Below are 26,662 nucleotides of genomic sequence, written 5' to 3'. Positions count from 1 at the left end.
TCCTTGAGCTCCACCAATTTCTCTTTTAGAAATCTGGCTGCTATACCATTTGGTGCATACATGTTGAGTACTTATATTTCCTCATTGTTTATAATGCCTTTTATCAGGATGTCATTACCTTCCCTATCTCTTTTAACTAGATCTATTTTTACTTTGGCTTTGTCAGATACCATGATTGCAACTCCTGCCTTCTTTTTCTCACTTGATGCCCAATAGATTTTGCTCTGGCCTTTTACTTTATCCTGTGTGTGCCTACCTGCCTCATGTGTGTTTCTTGTAGACAACATTTGGTAGGATTTTGGTTTCTAATCCACTCTGCTATTTGCTTCTGTTTTTTGGGGTAAGTTCATCCCATTTACATTCAGAGTTATGATTATCACTTGTGTATTCCTCAACACTTTGATTCCCTCTCTTTGTTCTGCCCTTTCTTCTTTCACTATTTCCCTCTACACCAGTGTTTTGTTTTTAATCATTTCCCTTAATCTCCTCCCTTATTTTACCTCCCTTTCTCCCCCCTCCCTTCTTATTACTCTCTTATTTTTCTTTAGGGTCTTTTTAAGCAAGCCCCCACACTCTCCCTCACTAGTATTGCTTCCTTCCCCACCAGTCCATTGGTTACCCTTCTACTTCTCTACAGGGCACAAATCAATTCTCTGCCCTAATGGATCTGATTGTTCCTCCCTCTTTGAGTCAATTTCAATGTGCGTAAGAATTAAGTATTTCCTATCTCCAATCTCTTTACCCTTCCAGGGTATTGGTCTTCTCTCTCGCTCCCACCATTTGCTTCTTTATGTAATATAAATTCCCTCCATTTTGTCTCTTTTCCCATTTCTCTTAATATTGTCCTCCTTTTTTTCACTTCTAGTTTTATATATATTTATACCTCTCTCTATATAAATATATATATGTGCGTGTGTGTATATATATATATATATATATACCTTGACATTTCATCCTGTACAGTTTGCCACTGTTCCCTCTAAGTATACTTCTTCTAGCTACCCTGATGATAATAACAATTTTTAAGAGTTACCAATATCATCTTGTCTAATATAAATACAAATTATTTAAAATTATTGGGTCCCTTAAAAAAAAGTTTTGGTTTTTTGTTTTTTCCCCCCTCTCTTAATTACCTTTCAGTGAATCTCTTGAGTTCTATGTTTGGACATCAGATTTTCAATTTAGGTCCGGTCTTTTCTTTATGAATGCTTGGAAGTCTTCTATTTTATTAAATGACAATACTTTCCCCTACAAGAATATAATCAATTTTGCTGGTTAGTTGATTCTTGGTTGAAGGTACAGTTCCCTTGCTTTCTGGAATATCATATTCCATGCCTTCTAGCTCTTCAGGGTAGATGCAACCAGATCCTGTGTTATTCTAACTGTGGTTCTATGGTATCTGAATGACTTCTTCTTAGCAGCTTATAATATTTTTTTCCTTAACTGGTTATTCTTAAATTTGGCTATAACATTCCTGGATGTTGTCAATTGAGAATTATATGTAGGAGGTGATCTTTTGAGTCTCTCAATCTCTACTTTTCCCTCTTGTTCAAGAATGTCGATGCCTGCCCTTGGATCCAGCCATACCATTGTTGGATTTGTACCCCAAAGAGATCATAGATAAACAGACTTGTACAAAAATATTTATAGCCGTGCTTTTTGTGGTGGCAAAAAACTGGAAAAGGAGGGTATGTCCTTCAATTGGGGAATGGCTGAACAAATTGTGTGGTATATGCTGGTGATAGAATACTATTGTGCTCAAAAGAATAATAAACTGGAGGAATTCCATGTGAACTGGAAAGACCTCCAGGAATTGATGCAGAACGAAAGGACCAGAGCCAGAAGAACATTGTACACAGAGACTAATACACTGTGGTAAAATAGAATGTAATGGACTTCTGTACTAGCAGCAATGCAGTGATCCAGGACAATTCTGAGGGATTTATGGAAAAAAACGCTACCCACATTCAGAGGAAGAACTGCAGGAGTGGAAACACAGAAGAAAAGCAGCTGCTTGAACACGTGGGTTGAGGCAGACATGATTGGGGATTTTGATTCGAAACTACCACACCAATGCAACTAACAACAATTTGGAAATAGGTCTTGATCAATGACACGTTAAAACCAGTGGAAATGCACATCGGCCAGGGGTGGGGGGAGGGCGAGGGGTGAAGGGGAAAGTAGGAGCATGAATCATGTAACCATGTTAACTTTTCTAAAAAATGAATATTAATATTAAAAATTTTTTAAAATTAAAAAAAAAAAAGAATGTCAGGGCAGTTTTCTTGGATAATTTTCTGTAGGATGATGTCCAGGCTTTTCTTTTGTCATGATTTTCCAGTAGTCCAATAATTCTTAAATTGTCTTTCCTGGATCTGTTTTTAAGATCTGAAGTTTTGCGAGGTGTTTCATATTTTCCTCAAGTTTTTCATTCTTTTGATTTTGTTTAATAAATTCTTGCTGCCTTGTGAAGTCATTTGCTTCTAGTTGTTGGATTCTTAATTTTTCAAGACTGAATTTCATCCCTGGCTTTTTGGTCATCCCTCTCCTTCTGGTCTGATTTTCTTTGTATGTCATCTTTCACCTTCTTTGCCTGATTTTCAAGCTGGTCAATTTTGGCTGTCAAGACGCTATTTTCTTGTTTAGTTCATGTATTTCCTTTTTCCAATTGTCTTTAGCCTCTCTTAATTGTTTTCTGAATTGTATTTTGAGTTCTTCCAAAGCCTGTATCCAATTCGCTGGAGTTTCTGTGTTTTTTCTTAGTGTTCCTTGGTCCTCCTATTTCATTTGCTTTTTGTTCATTGCCTGGATAGAAGCTGTCGATTGTAATTTCTTTTTTCATTTTCTGTTGTTTACTCATATTTTTTCCTTCTTTCCCCCCTGTAATTTGGCTGTAATCTTGCTCCTCTGATTATTTGCTAGATCTGTGGGTTTGGGCTATTCTGCCCTGAAGGGGCTTCTTCTCTGCTCTACTGATTGTTAAGCTAATCATTTTACTGAACTCTGAGGCAAGATCTTTCCCAGTTGGCAACAGAAGTTTTCTGCTATTTTCAGTACAGTCTGTGGAGGAGGGGTGCTGTAGTTTCCCTGCCCTCTGAAGACTTCTTATCTGCCCTATTTGATAAGATTAAGCCAGGGCAGAGTTGATCTGCAAAGCTGGATGTGCCCTGAGACCAAAACCTCAAGAGAAAGGGGGTGGGGGGTTGGCAAGATGGAGCGTTTTGGCTGTGACTAGGCTGCCCTCTCTGCATTTCTCCTCCAGCCACCTCCCTGCTGTCTGTTTAATGCCCTGAGCCTGGCACAGCTGTGCCAGCAAGACACCTAGTGCCCTTGCCCGCCCAAAGATTTCAGGAACCACTGCAGACTCAGCACAGCAAGTGGGGGAGGGGTCCTGGGATCTTCCTTTTTCCTTTCCCTTGAACCCAACAATTCAAGAATTCAGGCTTTTTTTTGACGTACCTCTTGAGCTGAGTCCAGCAGGAGAATCCCTCAGTTCTATCCTATTGTTAGATTTAGTTTTCTGTCCCCTCGAAGCACTTTATTTTTTATCAGTGTGGAAGGATTTTCAGAGGTCTGGAGTTTTGCTGTGTCTAAGCCCCCATCTTCCCAGAATTCCACCCTTCATTAAGTCATATAAGTCTTCCCAGATCTCTCTCAATTAATCTCTTTTGTCATTTCTTATGTCACAATAATACTCCATCATACTCACAGACCAAAATGTGTTCAGTCATTATCCAACTGAAGAGCACCCCCTAGTTTCCAGTTCTTTGTAAAATAAAAAGGACTGCTATAAGAGTTCTTTCCCTCTTTTTAAAATTTCTTTAGTGTCTAGTTGTAAGATCACCGTGTCCAAGGCTATACAAGTTTTATGATTTGGCTATAGACTGGTTACAAGTTTTTTTTACATAATTTTGTAGGCACAATTTGTCACTGGTAGTATGTCATACATCTCCCCAGTTGACTTTTGGGTTAGCCACAATTTTACTATTTTGGTGACTGTGGCATTCCATGATTCATAGCCATATCCCAGTAGAATTTTTTTATTGTTTTTCATCCAAACCTAAGACTTTGATGGTGTGGGAAACTCAGATTTGAATATCCCACCAATAGGGATCAGCAATTTATAGCTAACTTGGAGTCTTAAAAGAGTTGCCAGAGGGTGCAAAGAGGTTAAGTGGCTTGCCCATGGTAATATAGATAGAAGGTATCATAGACATCCCATCAGAAAAACATTGATGTTAAAAAGATGGGTTTTTATTTCAAGGGAAAACTTGAAATCAGTGAAGGTGCATGTACAGGTAGAGTTGTCCCAAATGCAATGCAGCCCATGTTCTTCTTCTGTTCAGTTGTAGGCCTGTCTCCTTGTCAAATGGCAGTACCTGTGAGGCCTTATATCGTGAAAGATCACAGTCTAGTTCAGTGATGGTGAATCTTTTAGAGACAGAGTGCCAGGCTTGTTCCCATCCCATTCTCCAGACAAAATGCTGTGTCCATCCCATGCCACCCCACCCTACAAGGGAGGAAGCGCACCCACTGGGCTGCTGGGAAGATAGGCAAGTGAGACATATCCTCAGCAAGTGTAAAGAGGCGTAGGGGAGCAGCCTGAGCACTCTACTCCCTTCCTGCTCAGCTGTGAACCACCCACCTTACCCCCTGTGCACTCTCATTGGTCTGATGGGTGGAGAGGCAGGGGATGTAAAAAAAAAATGCAGTGGAGATGGGGAAGAGAGCAGCCTTGTGCCCACAGAGAGTTCTCTATGGGCCATCTGTGGCACTTGGGTCTTAGGTTTGCTATCACTGGTCTAGATGATGGGCATTCTTTACCTTCTTGATTTTCCTTCTATGGATTGTTAGGTCAAATTCTAGTTTAAGCGACACCACTTGCACAGGTGCTTTAATCAATCAACCCAATGTCACACACAAGCAAGAACCACTGGAACTTTTAAAGGGAATCCTTCTTACAACTTGACTCAGAGCTTAACAGTCCCTCTAAGAAACAAACACTTTTAGAAACCATTATTTCTTCCTGTTTTAGGACTTACTTGATATTAATAATTAGAGAATTACATAGGTATCTCTGTAATTATTCCTATCAAGCAATTTCATATGATCTTAACATCTTTTGGAAAGAAAGACTTTAAGGAAATTCTGTGCTACTCAAATATTTTTTAAAACAAGTATTATCTTATATTCTATGCACTTCTCAAGCAAATGTGTAGTTGTAATAATGTGAACTGCCACAGTATATTATTTGAAAAAAGCTACTTTTCCCCTCCTTATATTTTCATCATGGACAATCAAAAGTTATGGAGATCATTTTTACAAAGATCTTGTAAAGATGACAAAGTGGGAATAGGGATTGATAGTCACTGTTTTCTCCAGAGCCTTTTTTCTACAGTAAAAATACACCATGATTTTCTAATTCTTTATCTTCCCCTCTTTCAGATGTCTTGAAAACCAAATTCTCAATGTTTTCAAAACTTCAGTCACCTTCATCACAGATCTCTTTTCTATTTACTTGGTTTAGTCCAAATATTCTTCCTGTCTTGGTTTTCTTTACTGCTCCTTGCCCTTCACAAACTATTTCTCCAGGCTTAACATTACTCCTTTTCACATACTCTTTGGTCCAGCCAAACTGGCCTTCCTGACTGTTTCTCATATATGACATTCTGTCTTCTGTCTCTGTGCCTTTGAACAGGTTATTCCCCAGACCTAGAATGCACTCTCTTCTCAGATCTCCCTCTTAGAACGCCTAGATTGCTCAAAAGTACAACTCAAATATTATTTCCCATATGAGCCTTTCCCAATTTCCACCCCTAGCTACTACTTCTTTCCCTACTCATTGCCTTGTATTCATTTTACAATTCTGCATATCTTTTGTTTTTTTTTATACGTATTATTTCCCTTAATAAAATGTAGGCTCCATGAAGGTCAAGACTATTTTGTTCCTTGGTATCCCAAAAATCTAAAATAGTATCCAGAATATAGTTGATACATGATAAATATTTGCTGTTTGATTGCTATTGTTATAATTATGGGAGGTCTCTTGATCTATTTGAGATGGTAAATTGATGTACAGAGAGAAATAAGATGACCCTTCTCCCTTATAACAGTTGCCCAGGCAGGATCCTTCAGGTCTAAGAGGTATATCCCTTCAGGACCCACCTGGGGTTAATTGATGTTGATTTGGGCTCTTTAGCTAGGATAACGCCTTGTATTCTGACTGCGATTTCTCCCTTCCCAAAACAAGCTTGGAAACTGCTTTACGAAGGTACTTTAAACTTTATATTAAACAAGAAGGATAAGGGTAAAGGACTGTGGTATAGGAGACCCTATTCTAATGGTTACTAATAAAATCTCAACTGCTAGCAGATGAAGAATCAATGTAGCTTCCCTCTGGTTCAGTCTGGCCAGAACTAAACCAGAGTAGGTAAACTGCTGGGATATCTTTGACTTCTTCTTCAATAGATCTTCAGCCTTACAGTTGAGTTATTTCCACCCTTTCCACCCTCTTCTTCGTCTCCTGCCCACTTCCCGGATCCCTCCTGGGCCCTGGGAAACCTAGATATCTAGATGATGAAACTCCTAATATCTAGGGGCAGTAGACAACAAGGTGGTGGTCAGGTACAGGTTGGCACAGTATCTCAAGTACAGGAAGAGTTTGCAGAGAGATGTTTGCACCCTCTCACTCCAAGACCAGGATCCACCGATCTGCAGCCTCAGCACAGGTCAAAGACCCAGAATCCCTTCAGGATTCTCAACTGCCCCTCCTCCTGCCTTTCGCATGACTTCCCTGGGAACATTCCATCCAACTGACTTATTTGTCAATCAAAGGTGATCTTCAAGCTCCCAGAGATTCAATATAACACTATTCGATTCTTCATGCTCTGGAGCTATACTGTTTTTTTCCTCCACCTGTACCATTAAGAGACATAGTCAGGACAGGTAGGCAACACAATGGATAGAGCACCAAGCCTGTAGTCAAGAAGCCCTGGTTTCAATATGTGCCATTTAGTTGCCTATAGGTGCATAATATGGATAATGAGCCAGAAAAGGCAAATGAAGTGGTCAGACATGCTCACCTTTACTCCATTAGGTTCCCAATTCTCTAAACCACTTTTCCACCTTTCCCTATTATGGATACCTCTCCTTCTTCATTCCTTTTCAACTACCTTTAATGTGCTGCCATTCCCCATGACAATGCTTATCACCTAAATGGAAGCTGGAATAAAAATTGAATAACTCTAATGAACTGAGTGGCACCATCAAAACAGAACCATCTGTCTATATGCAACATATTTCAAAGGACTGACATATCTGACATAAAGTTAAGAACAAAATGGTATAAAACTTTTTAAATGGTATATTATAGTTAATTCAAACTGTCAAGATTACAAGTAATATGACCATTTTGCCATCTTGTGTTCAGCAAAGGAATTACATAAGATTTTTAAAGTATTTTCATCTCTAGACAAAATATATATTCAAATTTTACTATGATAAATTAACTGGGGAAGAGGAAATAAGAGAGAAGCAAACTAAATTAATGAAATATTTGAATTATAGAATGTTTTAAAATAAATGCAATGTTACTAGTTTTTTAAAGTACAAACTAACAGTAAAGTAACAAAGGAGATCTATAGGAGATGTGTTTAATTCAATTCAATGTGATAATTAATGTCAGTGTTTACTCTATGCCAAGCACTCTGCAAGCTCAACTATGGAGGCTACTTTTAAAGTTTGACAACAGTTATTTCACTAGTGCACATTTTGTAAAAAAGGAAAAGAGAAAAACAGAAAAATATCATTAAAAGTTTGAGACTTTGAATCAGAAGACATGGCTTTGAACTTTAACACCAAGGCTTATTAGCTTTGTGGAAATGAGTCTTATCTCTGAGACTTAGTTTCCATATCTCTAAAATGGGGAAAAAAATAAGAGGTGAACATATAGCACTTAAAAAAATAACTCTTACCTTGTATCTTGGAATCAATACTGTGTATTGGTTCCAAGGCAGAAGAGTGGTAAGGACTAGGCAATGAAGCTAAATGATTTGCCCTCGGTCACAAAACTAGGAAGTATCTGAGGCCATATTTGAACCCAACACCTCCAGTCTCTAGGCCTGGCTCTCAATCCACTTAGACACCTAGCTGCCTCCATATGTTGCATTCTTAATGTTTACAAAGAGGTTTACATATATTATTACCTAATTTTATTCTCATAGTAATCCTGTGAAGTAGGTGCTTTTATCTCCTACTTCATTTGGAAAGATTTAAATGACTTGCCCAAAGTCACACAGCTACAAAATAAAGTATTAAAATCAGGATCTAAATTTAGGTCTTCCTGATTCCAAAACCAACATTCTAACCACTATACCACACCTAGCTACCTAAATGTAATACCTATCTCAGGATTTCAGCAAGACATTTTCTAACCCTTAAAGGGTATTCCAAATGTCTCAGCACAGCTTTAAGCTATTAAAGCTCTAAAATTGTACTACAACTTTTGGGGCATCCTGTACAAAATTGTGAGTTATTGCTTTTTACCAGTTTTATATGTGGCTAAAGGGAAGGTGCCATTCCTCCCCCCCTAGAAAAGGAATTAATATGACCCAGACAAATTACAGGTTCCTCTTTTCCTTGGAGAGATTACTGTATAATGCCTGAGACACACACCAAAGGGTGTAACACTTTCCCTAAAGCACCAACATCAAGTTTACAGCTATATGCTAAAAGACTTTGCTTGGCTCTTAATGATCCTTTTTTCTATAACTTTTTAAAACTTATTTTTAACTCATTTTAGTTGTTAAAAATTCACTGATTTGCTTGTTTCTTTTTAAAATTATTTAAAATGAGGGGCAGGAAGCAGTAGCTTCACAACCAATCTACTCATCCTGTGTAATTCTTATCAGTAGTGTCTTTACACAGAGGTCTTTCTCTTAAATTTTATCTTTCGTGAATACCTGTATAGCACTTGGTCTGTTACCTGTTTTTCCTTTCCTCAATTGACCCAATAATGGGAGTTGTCAGCAGAGGAAAAAGCAACAGACAATGTCAGAACATTAGTTCAAGCCTTTGCTCTGCTGCTTACTGTTACCTTGGGCAAGCTCTCTCAGGGTTTCAGTTCCTTTATCAGTTAAATTAGTTTGCTGGACAAGATGATCTTTAAAATCCTTTTCCAGCTCTAAGACTATGACTCTGTGAATATCAGGGTGCTCAGGACACCACAAAAAGTAAGCATTGAATAAATGTTGAATGAACAAATGAATGAATGTATGAAGTCTGGCAAAGAAGTTTTGCAAAGAAGTTTATTGAGTACCAGCAGCTAACTGAAGACTTAAGTTCTTGAATATTTCTCCAAAGATGAAAAGCAACTTATAAAAGGCAGTTCTGGGATTCAAAGCATTAAGATTAACAAATAGAGCCCTAACTCCTCATAAGGCTTCCTACTCAATAGAAGGTTTTTTTCTGATGGCAATTCTAACTTCCCTATTTGCCACCTTAGTCCAATTCTCCACTGAATACAGGTAACCCCTTCCATATCTCAACTTTCACCATCAAGGTTTGGCATAGAAACTGAATGGGAATTTGGGGAGAGTTTTGTGGAAATCACAGACAACATGTGAAAGCCAGCAGGTGACAAAGAAAAATTAGAAACTCCAAAATGCATAAAATATATGTATGGTATGGTACAACATCAACGTGTTATCTTTCAATACCATAAATATACACAATTTCTTCTTTAATGTTAAAATAAATCAAAAGTTAAAATTTGCAAAAAAGAATATGAAAGAAAAATATTGCTGCAGATTTTCCAGATCTTGTGGGAGTCATGCCCCTAACCTCTACAATGCGGAAGGGATACCTGTACTCAAATATCTGCTCAAAAGATTTATCTGTTGATATTCATATTAACTGATAAAACTAACCACTCAGTTCCTTAATGTAATTTTCTTTCAAATCCCTCTGCCAATAACTTGATCCCTAGGCTGACTCGCACTCACCTAAACTCTCATTTACCATATAATAGAAAATAATTATTCTTTGCACATGATTGACAAGCTGACCTTATCCTCTTCAAGTGGGCTAGAAAGGAAGTTCATAAATGAGTTCCCCTAATACAGATAAACTATAATGTTGTTTCATCTCAGTCCAGATGGAAAAGTAAAGACAGCAATGAGTCATATAATCCCAAGTCTCCAAAGGTAGGTAGCTTTGCTTTCTTCCCATTTCTAAGGGTGTTTCTGTACATTATTACTAAGAATTTAAAATACGCTCCAGAGTTAGGAAAACAAGCGCAAACAACTCCACTTTCTAATATTTCTCTGAGGCCACATAGTAAGCACTACGCTAAATAAATATTTAACTGACTTTATAAAAGATCTAGCTTTCAAATTTCCCCTAGATTCAAGGTTTCTGATTCTTTTATTATACAACCTTCTGTATAGTTGGAAAATCTTGAACCCCTGGAACTGCAATGCCCAAAATTCCTTTCTGTATTACCCACAATTCCTTTTGCCTTTCATATAAGTGTGTCATTACACGGTCTGTATAATTTGAGTTCGCTTGGCCATGCCCTCTTTCTTCCACCTGAGTTGAGTGGTGAACATTCCTTGTTTTCCCTAGCTCTCTAGTTAAATATTAATAAATCTTTATAAATATTTTTTTAAAAAACCACTAAAAAGGTACTAACCAGCCTGCTCCCAAGAGAAAAAGAGTAAGAACAAGGCAGAGCCTCAGAACTTATACAAAAAGTGACCACACATAGACAAAAGGAAAAGCATTGTAGGTAATACAGAAAGGAAGATTGGGTAATGTAGTTTTTAGGGATTCAAGATATTTCTAACTATACACTTCTTACAAGGCAACTTTGATCAAGACAAAGTAAGGGGGCAGCTAGGTGGCTAAATGGATAAAGAGCCACACTTGGAGATAGGAGGTCCTGGGTTTAAATCTGACCTCAGACATTTCCAGCAGTGGGACTTTTGTCAAGTCACTTAACCCCCACTACCTAGAATCAATACTTAGCTGATTCTAAGACATAAGTTAAGGTTTTAAAAAAAAGAGACACAGATTGGTCATAAAAATAACACATAATATCAATGTTAACTTATAAGCAACTTGATGTATATGCTATACTGAATGCATAGTGAAGTTTAAGCTTTAATAATCTACACTAAGACTTTTGGGATACCCCATATAATAGGTTTGTTGTACATATAGTACCAGACTTGTGATTTCTTTGCTATAGGGAACTCCTATCAAGTCAATAAACACTAATTAAGCTCTTAGTAGTACCAGACACTGTACTAAGCTAGAGATACAAAGAAAGCAAAAAACATAGTCTTTGCTCTGAAAGCACTTAAATGCTAGCAATGGAGATAACATTCAAACAACTAAGTAGAAACAAGATATATACAGAGTAGATGGAAGAGACTCTAAATGGAGAAAGCTTTAATAGCTAAGGTCACCAGGAAAGGTCCCCTCAAGTATGTGGGATTTGAGCTAAGTGTTGAAGGTCTAAGAAACTAAAGGCAAGGGGAGGAAAGGCAGAAAAATATTCCAGGTAAGGGAGATTTAGTGGGGAAAAAAACATGAAGATGGTTAATGGAAAAGTATCATGTTTAGGGAACTACAAATAGGTTGGAGAAGCTGGAAAAGAGAAATAGAGAAGTGTAAGAAAGGAAAGTATAAGAGGCCTGAAAGGTAAGAAAGGGGTACATTAAAAAGATCTTTAAATATTAAATGCAGTATTTATATTTGATCCTAAATATATCAAGGATCTACTGGAGTTTCAGAGAAATGGGGGAAGTTAATATGGTCAGACTTAAATTAAGCTTAAAAAAAAAAATCACCTTAGTATCAAAAAGAAGGATCACCTGGATTTGGTAAGAGCCCTAAGACAGAGAAACCAACTAAAGGCTACTTGCTATAATTTGGGCAAGAGGTGATGAGGATTTACAGCACAGAAATGTTCTGAAAGGTGAAATCACAGGATCTGGCAATGGATTAGATATGTGAGACAAATGAGAAATCAAGAATGAGGTTTCAAGTTTTGGTGACTGAATGTTGGCAACTTTGACAGTAAAACCTAGGAAGAGATTGAAGAAAGTGAAGCCAGTGCAGGGGAGATGGCCTGGAAAGAATTGAGAGACAGAAGGAATAGAGGTTATGACAACAAAGAAGAAAATTATGGTCTGTAAGACAAAAGGAAAGATGTAATGATAAGTGATGATGATGAGACAAAGGAACTTGGGAATCTATGAACAAGGAAGTAGAACACTATCAGTAATCAACACTGGAATACTGTGGCAAGATTAAAGATATAATCAAGTCTTTGCATAGCTGAAGTAGAATGGAATAGCAGGTCATGAAAACTGAGTAGAATTAGGAACTGAGAAAGAAATCCCTCTATGCAAGTGGACAGTTGCTCTTTAACTTAAGAGTTGTAGAGTTGCCTGCGGCACAATAATTTATGTGACTATCCAAAGTGACAGAGTCAGAACTTGAACCTCAGGCTCCCAAACTCTTTGAGGACAACTTTCTATTGTAACATGCTACTTTCATGCAGATACATAAAACAAAAACTTATTTCTCTTATTCATGATTCAGCTTCCTGACAAAATCAACCAAGTATGTCTAAAGATGAAGCCTTCCTAACTGATTTATATATAGATTCCTCCTACTTTTTCTGGACTTTTAATGAAGATGCTCTACAGAACCCTATGGGCACTCTTCTTTCTATACTTTCTCCCTAAACAATTTTAATCCATCTCAAGGCCTCAACTGCTATGTCTAGGAAGATGATTCCCAAAATCTTTATCTCCAGTCATGTCATCTCTTCCAAACTCCAAAAATTCACATCCAACTATCTATAGAACATATCTACTTGCATAATACAAACCAGACTATTTCTACTAAATCCAAAAGGAAAATACCTGGCCAAACCCATTTATCACCTAATAATGCAAAATAACAATCTAAAGGATGAGTCTATGAAAATTTTCACTTGAAGTAGGGGCTATTTGATTTTGTACACTCAGCTTCTAGGACTGGGCTTGCAACAAGTACTTAATAGGTGCTTGAGATTTGTTTGGCTCTCTATCCAAGAAGCCAACATTATTTAATAATCAGCTGTTCCTATTTATATTGATCCTTATTTTAGGTGAAAATGGAAGAGATCATCTCCCTTCCTCTATCCCTCAAAATCACTCACACATACTTAAAATAGTACAACTGATGATATAAAGATTTAAATGGAACTATTTCTCAAATTACATGAAATATTATGCAAAGTTTATGTAGTCCTCTCTCATATCTTCTCAAATACCCACAGAAAATAGTCTTCATTGCTCTAGACCTAATCTAATAGATTAACAGGATAATTTATTAGATTATGAGGGAACCCTTCAAATCCCAGAAAAGTTATCAAGAAAACATTTGAAATGGATTTCAGGAAAGACATAGCTTTATTAAGTTCAAATTCTTTTGTAAGAAACATCCTTTCAAAGCCTTTGGTTTATATATCATATGGTCTAACTGGAGATTTTAAGCTTACTAGTCAGAGGCAGTTAAGATTGATGATTTTAGGACACTCCTTACCTTCAGAACAGCTTCTGAAAAAAAAAGAATCATATAAGGCAGCCTGGATAAATAGAAGGAACATGAGATGCAGTTTGAAAAGAACTAGCTCTGCAATTTATTTTCTGAATGAGCTTGAGGAAGTCATAACTAGTTTAGGTCTACTTCTTCACTGATAAAATTAAGGAGTTAGTTTAGATGTATTATAATGAATTTCTGGGACAAGATGGACACCACTTTGAGTGACAGGATAGTCAGTTGGAGGCCTTGTTATGTCCCCAGCTGCCGTGAGCCAGGGCCAAAAGTCAGTTGGAGCCAACCCTATAAATACCCATCATGCACAGCACAAGACAGCTCATTCTGGAACAATCTTGGGTTCAAGAGGGAGGGTAGGCCCTATATCTGCAATTCAACTATCTTGCCTGAGAGACCTAGAGAGCTATTATATCTATCATCAATTAAGGTGAGAGAGAAAAACAGCACCATAGTCATTCAAGAAGATCATCAACAGCCTTCCCTATTTTTTGGCTTAGCTCTGGCCAAGTCAAGCCAGAGTTAGTGAGAGAGTGAAGAATCTCCAGCCTCTACCTGATCCAGCAATCTCTATAGCTTTGATCATCTATTTAGATAATTAGCGATAGGATTCCCAGATCCTCCATCCTTTCCCTTGTTCCTAACCCTGTTAAGCCAGAATTAAATATAGTTATTTATTACCAAGTCAAAGACTGAAATGCCTTTCCTGAGTGGTGAATATATCTAAAGCCACTGGAAAAGGAAAGATAGTCACGCAGTCAGACTCTTAGCATTATCCAATCAGTGCACCAATGGCCCATATCAACTTTCAAACCAAACCCCAGGTTTGAGGAACTAGAGAAGCTGACAATACACACAACTTCTCAGTAGTTCCCTGCCTGGGCAGCTGTTGAAAGGAGACGACTGGCAGGCTCAGTCCCAGCAGAGCCTGTCAAGTGGGGAGAGGCATAACCCTTCTGCCAGTAGCACTCACACAGAGGTCTGCATGTGAGTGTGTGCTCTCTCCACTCATTCTTTTAACAGATGTTAGGGCCTTAACTCTAAACCCTGTGATCTTACATTTCTATTGATGACAAGCTTTTTTTTTAACTGTATTGGCCTATTATGCTATAATATTCCATATTTCATATATTTCAGAGTCCTCACTAGCTTGAATCCAGTGGCTCCAGCCACTCTCAAATATTTAATCACATAAAGCAAAAAAAGATCCCAGAAGACTCACCTTCATAACTGTTTAGATCCTGACCTAAGTGATGACTGCCTATCCCTACAAAACTCTTTACTCATTCCACTGTAGGAAGTGGAGGTATGCCAAATATTTAAGAAGAGAAACTATTTTCCCCAAGTAACAGAACTGTTGAACATCCCTTCAAAACTTTTTGTAAACTCTCTTTTCAAAATGGCCAGCTAAGCACTGGGAAGGTAAAGGGAAGGGAGGGAGGGAGATAAGTTCAATCATATAACTTAGGAAAACTTGTGTGGAAATTTGTTATTACATGTAATTGGTAAAAAAAAAATAATAATGATTAATTAATTTTTAAAAAAATTTAATGGCTGGCTATCTAATGCTAATAACTTGCATGAGGACCAAAAAGATTTTAGATTTTATTCCATTACTGGTCACTGCTATATGATGAGAATTCAAATCAAGACAACAAACATTTTAATAAGCAAGACACTGACCAAGATGCTGGGGATACTAATAAAAGAAAGAAATTGTCTTTGATCTCAAGGTACTTACACATATAGAGTTCATCAAAAGTAAAGTCTGGGGACTACTTATTAGAATCATGTTTTTAAATGCACAAGATATATATAAGATTAAAAAAGAAAACTGAATAATACTGAAATAAAATTATCAAAATACTTAAAAAAAGTTCATGGATATCAAATTAAGAAACTTTGCTCTGTCGCTTAATAATAGACTCTGATTGTCATTGTGTCCAAAAAATTCACCCCTCTATAATCAATGTGGTGATTAACCTGTCCAAATATATCTAGCATTAGGATTGAAAATGAATTTAGGGTTAGAAATGAAGTAAGCAATACCAGGAAAACAACATATACATATACATATATGTATATATGTATATATCTATATATATACATATATATATTCCTAAAAATAATAAACAGTATATACCTAAAACCATCAACAAGCATCATATGCAATGGGGATAAATTAGAAGCCTTCCCAATAAGAGTGAAACAAGGATGCCCATTATCACCTTTATTATTCAACATAGTACTAGAAATACTAGCAGTAGCAATTAAAGAAGAAAAAGAAATTAAAGGTATCAAAATAAGCAATGAGGAGACTAAGCTATCACTCTTTGCAGATGATATGATGGTCTACTTAAAAAAATCCTAGAGAATCAACTAAGAAGCTTGTAGAAATTATCGACAACTTTAGCAAAGTTGCAGGATACAAAATAAATGCACATAAATCATCAGCATTTCTATATATTTCCAACACTTCACAGCAGCAAGAGGTAGAAAGAGAAACACCATTTAAAATCACCCTAGACAATATAAAATACTTAGGAATCTATCTACCAAAACAAACATAGCAATTATATGAAAACAACTACAAAACACTTTCCAAACAAACAAAACTAGATCTAAACAATTGGAAAACCATTGATTGTTCATGGGTAGGACAAGCTAACATAATAAAAATAACCATTCTACCCAAATTAATTTACCTATTTAGCGCCAAACCTATCAAACTACCAAAAAACATTTTTACTGAATTAGGAAAAACTATAACAAAGTTCATTTGGAATAACAAAAGATCATGAATATCAAGAGAAATAATGAAAAAAAATGTGAAGGAAGGTGGCCTAGCACTACCAGATATTAAACTATATTATAAAGCAGCGGTATCCAAACAATATGGTACTGCCTAAGAGACAGAAGGGAGGATCAGTGGAATAGACTTGGGGTAAGTGACATCAGCAAGACTGTATGATAAACCCAAAGAGCCCAACTTTTGGGACATGAATCCACTATTTGACAAAATCTGCTGGGAAATTTGGAAAACAATATGGGAGAGATTAGGTTTAGATCAACACCTCACACCATACACCAAGATAAATTCAGAATGGGTGAATGACTTGAATATAAAGAGGGAAACTATAAATAAGTTAAATGAACACAGAATGCTATACTTGTCAGATCTCTGGGAAAGGAAAGATTTTAAAACCAAGCAAGAGTTAGAGAAAATTACAAAATGTAAAATAAATGGTTTTGATTATATTAAACTAAAAAGCTTTTGTGCAAACAAAAACAATGTAGCCAAAATCAGAAGGGAAAAAAATTGGGAAAAAAATCTTTATAACAAAAAACTCTGACAGGGGTCTAATTACTCATATATACAAGGAGTTAAATCAATTGTATAAAAAAATCAAGCCATTCCCCAATTGATAAATGGGCAAGAGACATGAATAGGCAATTTTCACATAAAGAAATCAAAACTATCAATAAGCACATGAGAAAATGTTCTAAATCTCTAATAATTAGAGAAATGCAAATCAAAACAACTCTGAGATATCACCTCACACCTAGCAGATTGGCTAAAATGAAAGAAGGAGAGAGTAATGAATGCTGGAGGGGATATGGCAAAACTGGGGCATTAATGCATTGCTGGTGGAGTTGTGAAATGATCCAACCATTCTGGCTGGCAATTTGGAACTATGCTCAAAGGGCTATAAAAGAATGCCTGCCCTTTGATCCAGCCATACCACTGTTGGGTTTGTACCCCAAAGAGACCATAGATAAACAGACTTGTACGAAAATATTTATAGCCGTGTTTTTTGTGGTGGCAAAAAAACTGGAAAAGGAGGGTATGTCCTTCAATTGGGAAGTGGCTGAACAAAATGTGGTATATGCTGGTGATGGAATACTATTGTGCTCAAAGGAATAATAAACTGGAGGAATTCCATGTGAACTGGAAAGACCTCCAGGAATTGATGCAGAGCGAAAGGACCAGAGCCAGAAGAACATTCTACACAGAGACCAATACACTGTGGTAAAATGTAATGGACTTCTGTACTAGCAGCAATGCAATGACCCAGGACAATTCTGAGGCATTTATGGAAAAGAACCCTACCCACATTCAGAGGAAGAACTGCAGGAGTGGAAACACAGAAGAAAAGCAGCTGCTTGAACTCGTGGGTTGAGGCAGACATGATTGGGGATTTTGATTCGAAACTACCACACCAATGCAACTAACAACAATTTGGAAATAGGTCTTGATCAATGACACATGTTAAAACCAGTGGAAATGCACATCGGCCAGGGGTGGGGGGAGGGTGAGGGGTGAAGGGGAAAGTAGAAGCATGAATCATGTAACCATGTTAACTTTTCTAAAAAATGAATATTAATAAATGTTAAAAAACAAAAAAAACTAACTGCGAGACCCTATCTATCATATAGGATTTTATGCAGCATCATCAGCTATGAAAAGTCACACTTTTAGAAATTATTTTATCCAAACTGACCATTTTTGACATAATTTAGGGTGTATTTAACCCTGAATTCAAAGTGCTCTCCACACAATCCTTATTCTTATTTCTTGACCCAATAAAACATTACTAATATTGCCCCCATTAAAAAGAAATGCTGATGTTTAATGGCCACACATAACACCACAGTAAAGCCTTTGTCATCTAAGCCAAATGGAGAAGGGCTATTTGCCCATTTGCAGAATGTTGTTATTTTAAGAAGGTAGGAGGAATCAAATCTCGGTTTCGCTACGCTAAGCTTTCGTTACTCATATGAGTAAATTATTTGGAGTTCTACAGAGAGAGTACAATGAGGAACCATTAGTTACTAGTTAACTGGGAACCTAAACAAATCAATATCTCCCATTCTCATAATCTCCCAATATAGCATACCAAAATTGAAACATTTACCATTTTAACAATACTATACTATTAAAAAATAAACTGAATTTAAAAGTACACAAAACTCTTATTCCTAGATATTTCTTCATTCCTAATAATACTATAAATCTTACCTATCTATCTTGGAATCTCAACTTTTCTAAAACTATTATTCATCAAATTCTCATATATGCTAACACTGGGCACAATTTCTCCTTTAATTAATCAATTAGTCATTAGACTCACTCATTACTTTCTTCTACAGAACAATACTGAAACAAGATTTCAAAGGAAATTAGACATAGCCTTCTTCCAGGTTTATCTGAATGCACAGGGTCCTACACAAGTAGAACAAAAGCAGTCAGTTTTTTATTCACCTCTATTAGAGTTATATCAATTGTTCCCTTAGCCTCTCCTCCAATATGACCTAAGGAGGAGAAACAAGGTTAGATTACCGAAGCAAATAAGACTTTGAAGTTCTCATTATACCCTACCCAATATGAAGCACCATTCAGAAGCATTCATTTAGGGACACTGTTTTAAGAGTCTTTTCTTAACCCTGTGTACCTGAACATGGTATAGAAAATTATCTATTTATCTCATTTGTAAAATGAAATGCAAATCAACGCATACTTGTTCAAATATTTCTTAAAGGTACTCGGGACTAATCTCAATATAATTCCAAAAAAAATTTAATGAGTCCATACATCCAAGATATTGTGTGAGATACAAAAAATAAATAATACAAAGTCCTTACCCTAAGAAACATAATCTAATAAGCATATGTACACAACTCACAAGTGCTTCCTATGTTTCAGGCACTGTGCTAAGTATGGAGAATACAAAGATAAACATAAACAGTCTCTGCTCTCAATGAATTTATAGTCTATAAGAATTTAACAAAGAAAGAGAATATAAAGAACTGGAATTTACAAATGAGCAAATTCAAAGGAGTGTGAGATCCTGGACGTTCAGGACCACCAATTTAGTGGTATTTGAACTGGGACTAGAATTTCAATTACAGAAATGGGGGAAGAAGAAGCCTTAAGGAACAGTGTGAGGCAAGATCTAGAAATGAGAAATGAATGCATATAAAAGTTATTATGTACCAATCACTAAGCCAAGCACTGGAAATACAAAAGGTGACGAATACCTGATTTTACTCTTCTACAACATTAAAATGTTGTTCCTTTCCAAGTAAATTTAAAATATGTTTTCAATTTGAGAAATTTGCTGCCTTCTAGTTGTGTGTATGTTAAATTATTCAAGGTTGTAAAGGAGGGTTTGGGAACTATTTCCCAAATGGAATAACACAGTCAGGTATTGTTGATGAATACAGGATTGAGAAACCTAGATAAGGTTTCTTGCTGCTAGATAAGGTCAGTGATGAACCAGGTGATAGAACCCAGCACTCAATTAGTTCCTCCTTCACAGCTGACCAAAGAGGAAGTAAATAACCTTTCCTTAACCTCCAATAAAGTAAACCCAGTTCTTTTAGATGTTATAAGTATAGATAACTTAAATTACTAAATATGATTTTAATCTGACTGCAACTTGATGATTATAATATTGATCTTGATGATAAGAGATAAATGATGACTTGATCGAACTTTTAAACAGAAGAAGCTAAGCTTCAACTGTCACCTTATCACCTAAGAATCTTGGCAGCTGATCAGGTCAGTAACAGGTTTCTTATTTTAAACTTCTTTAATGAAAGTAAAACAAGGATGGGTAAAGGATGGGTTAAAGTAGAAAGGGAAGAGGGATTGGGAATAAATCCTGAATCCTTGTTAAACTAAATAAACTGATAACATATCTTCAGATGATGTTGACACTGAGCCTGACAGGCTGGTTAGCCTCAGCCAAGCCACTGGGCCTAGCCTAAACTAGGTTTAGCTCAGATCAAGTTGGCTACTCTTATTAGGATTGTTCTTCTGTGATTATCTTCTTGTTGTTAATGAGAAGCTTGTAGATCAATGATGATGTTTTGGCAATAGATGTTGATGTCACTGGAAGAGCCCAGGTAACTAGCCCTAAAAGGTATAAGTTAACCCTAGCTTATGAAATAGCTATGAGTCGATTTGAAGAACCTACCCACCCACCGTTTCTCATAACTAAGACACTGAGATTAGGATTCAGCTTCTATTTATAGGGTATTTTAAAAAATCTTTTTGGTCTCATACCAGCTCATGCCAACCCCTGAATTCTACAATCCAAACTAGCAACTAGCAACTGTCCTAGCCCAAGATGGCTTCTTGCAAAACTATTTACAAGGTATAGCAAAAAGTTGCACAACTTAATTCCTACTGTTATTCAAGTATAAGGGGATTTTAAAAAAAAATGTTAGTTTATGAATTCCCTTCCTTATTAACACACCATTCAGGTCTCTTGCTGCAAACTACAGTAAGTCCATAAGCAAATAAAAATGGCTTACCTCTTATGCATACCCAACAATCATCTTTTTTGTTGTGTTTTATAAGCTCCTCTTCAGTTACTTCAATTAATCTTCCTTTCAGTCCTGTGAGATCCTTTCCACTTTTGGTCAGTCGAATCCAATCCATAAGACTTCTGCCTTGTTTTAAAGGTACCTCAAAAGGAAGAAGAATTTCTTTTCTAATCAACTAAAAATGTTTCTATTTGTGAATGACTCATTCCTATGGGTTCCCTTTTCCCCTTCCCTGCTTCAAGTCCACATTTCTGTTCTCTTATTAACTCCCTGGCAACAAGCTAAAACTCAAATCTAAGAATTCAGACTTCTCCAACATGTCAAAATCTTATTCCAAACAATTCTAAAGAGCTTCAGAATTGTTCTTTTTGTACCAGAATTTTTTACTGAAAACTGAACTTACAACTGTAAGTCATCTAAATAGTTTTATCATAATTGGATCTGCTAATAGGAAAATATTTGAGAAAAGTGAAATAAACTTAAAATGGTTTGAGGGAATGACTATAAAATCTGGATTTTATAGAAACTGAATCTATAAAGAAACCGTCAAGAAACAAAATGTATGATGAGAAAATGGTAAACAGTAAAACTAGCAATTTTCAAAGCTTTGATAGAATTTTTTCAGAAATAATACATTTTCAGAATCTTCTAATGCAAGACTACTTTGCCTAGATCTAGGTACTTTTTTAACCTCATTTCCCCAAATCATAGTAGATAATATTAATTAATACTTTGGCTCCCTTCCAATGTTTTTCAAGCAAAATTGGCAACACAAAACATCTGTGTTTGAAATACACTGACAGAATTCACAGATGCTGAGGAAATGAAATAGCTCCCTATGATAAAAGGGAGTTTGTACATAACAGAAATTGAAACCTGTTTTCATACTGGAAAACTGCAATACATATTATGTATATTTTAACAGTCTCTTAGGAAAAAATATGGCTAACATCAAAATTCCCCGCAGAACAGTTTGCAAAACACTGATCTACGTCATTCTATCTACATCAATTTCTTTCATAATATAATTTGGCTACCATCTGACTAAACAGAGAAAGTAATGAACCAGAAAACAAACTCTTCCACTCTGGGACAAAAACAGATCTTCCTCATTAAGCCAGACTTCCAATAGTCCTTCCCTTCCCTTTTTATCTAGCTTTCAGGGAAACAGAAAAATTATTCAATTATTCAAAATTAAGTTACAATTTCTCTCAAAACTCATGTAGACACAGCAAAAACACTCATAAGGAGGGGGAGCCTAGCTATATTCTGGTAATTAATAGCATTATTTTAATACTACAAATAATATGTGATATGTCAGTTGTATGGATATAATCATAAAATAATACTTAGAGCTGTATACTATTGTTTGTCCCTCATTAGACTGTTCCTTCTTTGAGAGCAGGGACTGGGTTTTTTGCCTTTCTTTGTATCCCCACTGTCGTTTGTAATATACTATGTTAAGCACAGTGCCTGACACATAATAGGCATTTAATTTTGATATGACTTAAAAGCTCTCCACTAAAGTTGGCTTAGCTCTGGTAAACCCACTTTCTTGGACCTTGGACCCATCACTTAAAAACATGCTCAGGTCTCCCCAAACCTCAAAAACCTATCACTTGATCTGTCCACATGCTCTAGTAATCGCTGCATATCACTTCTGATCTTTTATAGCTAATCTCCTTGAGAAGTCCATCTAAAATTGATACCGCCACTTCCTTTCTTCTCACTCTTTTTAACTATGCACTCTTGCTTCCTACCTCATCATTCAATCAAAACCGCTCTCTCTAAAGTTACTAAAGATCTCTCAATCACGAAATCTAATAGCTTCTTTTCAAACCTCATTCTTCTTTACCTCTCTACAGTCTTTGACACTACTGATTACCCTCTTCTCTTTTATGCTCTCTTCTCTGTTTGCATGCCTCTTTTCTCTTTGGGTTCTTTTCCTACTTTCTGACAACTCCTAGGTTTTTTTTGCTGGATCTCTATCAAAGTATTGGCCCTCCCCATCCAATAGTGTCCCAAAGAGTGTCCTGGGTCCTCTTTTCTTCTTCCTCTATACTACTCCAGTAGTATACTACTACATCAGTTTTCAGTTTCAATCATAACCTCTATGCTGATGATCCTCAGACTAATTTATCCAGCCCTACTCTCTCCTAACCTCCAGGTTCACTTCTCCAAATGCTAATCTACAAAGGCCTATCAGACTTCTCAAATTGGATGTTTCAAAGACATCTAAAATTTAATTAAGTTTAAAACTGAACGCTTTATCTTTCCCCTCCTGAATTTTCCTATTATTGTCAAGGGCATCACCATCCTCCAGGCACTCAGACTGGAAACCTAAGTGTCACCCCTGACACCTCACTGTCTTTTAACAATCCTATCCAATCTGTTGCCAAGTCCTATTGGTTTTGCCTGTGTAGCATCTCTGGTACATTGCCCCCTTTTCCTCTCTGATACTTCTACCACCCTGATGCAGACCCTTATCCCCTCACATTTGAACCACTGAAATATCTTGACTGTCTCAAGTCTCTGCCTACTCTAGTCCATCCACCACTGAGCACTCAAATCTGTCTTCCTAAAGTACAGATTTGACCATGTCACCCCTCTATTCAATGAACTACAGTGGCTCTCCACCACCTCCAGGATCATATATAAAATTCTCTAGCATTCAAAGATCTTCAGAACCTGATCCCCTCCTATCTTTCCAGTCTTCTTACACTTTATTCCTCATCACATATTTTGGTAGCCAAGTAATAGAGTGGATAAAGCACTGAGTCTGGAAGTCAGGAAGACCTGATTTCAAATCTGACCTCTAATTCTTATTAGCTAGGTAGCCTAGAGGAAGCCACTCAACCCATTTGCCTGTTTCCTAAATGGTAAAATTAGAATGATAATAATACCTACACCTACAAGGTGCTATTAGGTGCAAGGAGCAAATGACACACTTGTAAAATGCTTATCACAGTGTCTATAGTAGGTACTGAACCTCTCTCTTGAATTGTTCACACCTTCTTCAGTAGAGCACTTATTTGTGTATAGTAGAGTCTATAAAAATGTTAAGTTACTGTTGTTTTTATATTCTGCAATACAGTAACATTGGCCTCCTTTATTAAAGCTCACAAAAGGGAGTCTGTCTCCTGACTCTATGCCTTTTTACAGCCCATTCCCCAAACTGGAATATTCTTTCTCCCTCCATATTTCTACCCTCTGATTTTCCTAGCTTCCTTCAAATCCCAGCTAAAATTTCATGCCCCTTAATATTGGTGTCATGTATCAATTGATCATCTCTAATTTATCTTTATCTATCTTGTTTACACCAAGCTGTTTTGATGTTGCCTCTTCTACTAGACTGTGAACTCCTTGAAAGCAAGGACTGTCTTTTGCCTTTCTCTGTTCAGTCAGCAACTTAGCAGAGTTGCTTATTAGTTGCCTAGGCCTCTGTTTCTTCTTTAGAATTAGGGAGTTTGGCTATCTGGATTTCTAAGATCTCTTCAATTATACAACAACTATGACCCTAATCCCCATCCTTCACCAGTGCCCTCTCACATTATTTTGAGTATAGATTAAATATGATGGCAGATATAAAGTCCCTTGCAATCTTAAAAGTATTATATTATATATTTTGAATGAACTTCTTTGTACTCTTACCTATTTACCTAACTTATAGTTTTAATGCAACTGAATATAAAGGTGGAAAAGATTAAGTTGGGTGCTTTTCTTAGTCTCAAAATCTGGCACTTAATAGTGGCTTAACAAATGTAAGCAAGAATAAGAATAGGTGGCACAGTGGAGAATACTAGGCTTGAAGTCAGGAAGACCAGAGTTCAAATCTAGTCTCAGTTGCTGTGTAGCCCTGTTATCCTGGGCAAATCATTTAACCACTATCTGTATCCATTTCTTCATTTCTTCACTTATCTTGCAGGGTTGTTGTGCAGGCTAAATGAGTTATTTGTAAAGTGCTTAGCACATAATTATGTAAACATTGTCTATTATTAGTCGCTTTCAGATATGAGGATTTAAGGTTTCCAAAGTATCATTCTATAATCCCAAGAACTGGGGATGAGAAGAAAATAGTCAATGCCCTGCACTCCTATTTCCCTCTTATCCTCCAAGGCCCCAGTAGGCCAACTTAAAGTGAAATCATTCAATCCGCTTCTCAAAATATCTCCTAGCATGTTCCCCTGGTCCTCTTTCTTACTCTGTTCACACTTTCTGTGGTACAACCCTTATTTGAACGTGTGACCTTTCCACCTTCCCCAATTCCCCATTAAATGGCCTTCCTCCATGCCCTTAAAGTCTTTGATAACATGGCCAGCATCTTATCCATCAATCAAGCATTCGAAATATTTATTAAGCACCTACTATGTGCCAGGCGCTGCTAAGCGCCGGGGTCAGAAGAAAGGGCAAAAGGCAGACCCTATTCTCAAAGGAGCTCTCAGTTTAGGACGGTAGCCCACATTCGGTCCTAGGGCGGCTACTCAGTTGGCTTAGGTTGGTCAGAGAGAGGAAAGGGTCTGGAGATGGTGAGGAAGATGAGGGAGAAAGCGCAGGGAGGCGACCAAGGGCACTCGGGGGCTCCCGGGTGGGAAAGAAAAAGGCCGGGAGAAGGAAGAGAAGCAGCAGGCCCCACTCGGGAGGGGCCGCTGAAGCATCCGCAGGGTCAGGGTCTCGGGGCCAGGCCTTCCCGGGCTTACCTTACTGCGCCCCCCGGAGGCGGCGCGCTGTTGCGAGCCGGGGGCAGGGAAAGCCTGGGAAGGGACGTTCAGCATCCTGGAATCTCTGGAGCGGGCTCGGCCCGGGGAACAGCGGCCGGTCGGAACTTGCCCTGCCCTCTTGGTCACTGCTCCGGCTCAGCGGCCGGGCAGTGACCAAGCCCCCGGCCCACTTCCGGGGTCGTCAGAGCGTCTCCAGGTGAGGAGCGCACCATGACGCAGCACGTCGCCGCAGCCTCCGCAGGCGGGGCTCAGACGCATGAGCAGAAGGGAGGGAAAGGGGGCGGGAGAGAGGAGGGGAAACCAGGACAGCAGCTAGGCGAGGGTGTAGCCATGGAGCGAATTGCGCATGCTCTCAAGCTGAAGTTCAGGTTGACGTCTCCAGAATAGAATCCAACCTCAGCACCCAACTCCAGAGACAGCGACTTTGCGCAGAGCCCAGCCCTAGAGCACAGTGGAAGCTGTCCTAGTTCCTGGTGCTGACCGAATGTATTTCACTAACCGCTGCAGTCTTGCCTTTCTCGATCCCCCTTTCTTCCTAAACACTAGCCACCCTCCTGAAGAGCAGCCATTCTCATCCTTACCAATCAATCAACAAGCACTTATGAAGGTCCAGGAAGAGTTTTCAGATAATTAAATAATCACCACATTTCCTGCTTATCAATATACGACATCCGTGCTCTTCAGGAGCACATTAATAATAATTAATGATAATAATAATACTTGAATCGCTCCTATTATTTGCCTGGCATCGTGCTAAGCTCTTTTTTTATGTTTTTTTAAATTTTATTTTAGAAAAGCTAAGCTTTTTACAATTATTATTTCCTTTGATCCTCACAAAAACTCTGTGAGGTAGCTGCTATTATTATTCCCATTTTACAGAGGAGGAGGATAATAATAATAAAAAAAACCTAACATTTATACAAATACCTAACTAGGCGCCAGGAACTATGTTTAAGTCCTTTATAATTATCTCATTTAATACCCAAAACAACTGTGGGAGA

At 37.4% G+C, this 26,662-nt stretch overlaps 1 protein-coding gene across 1 annotated transcript in view; it reads right to left on the bottom strand.

Moving 5' to 3' along the window:
• Positions 1-25,718, bottom strand: part of LOC123247426 (cytochrome b5 reductase 4) — a 103,319-nt gene extending 77,601 nt beyond the window's left edge. Inside the window, exons 1-2 of the mRNA XM_044676316.1 lie at positions 25,641-25,718; positions 20,932-21,085 (exon numbers count right to left, since the gene is read on the bottom strand). Of these exons, the coding sequence (XP_044532251.1) occupies positions 20,932-21,085; positions 25,641-25,715 (229 nt within the window). The 5' untranslated portion in view covers positions 25,716-25,718. The remainder of the gene's footprint in view (positions 1-20,931; positions 21,086-25,640) is intronic.
• Between the last annotated feature and the right edge of the window lie 944 nt (positions 25,719-26,662).

The sequence above is a fragment of the Gracilinanus agilis genome, chromosome 4 (assembly GCF_016433145.1).
Source record: "Gracilinanus agilis isolate LMUSP501 chromosome 4, AgileGrace, whole genome shotgun sequence".
In the NCBI taxonomy this organism is placed as follows: Eukaryota; Metazoa; Chordata; class Mammalia; order Didelphimorphia; family Didelphidae; genus Gracilinanus; species Gracilinanus agilis.
This window is presented reverse-complemented; position numbering and strand designations above follow the sequence as displayed.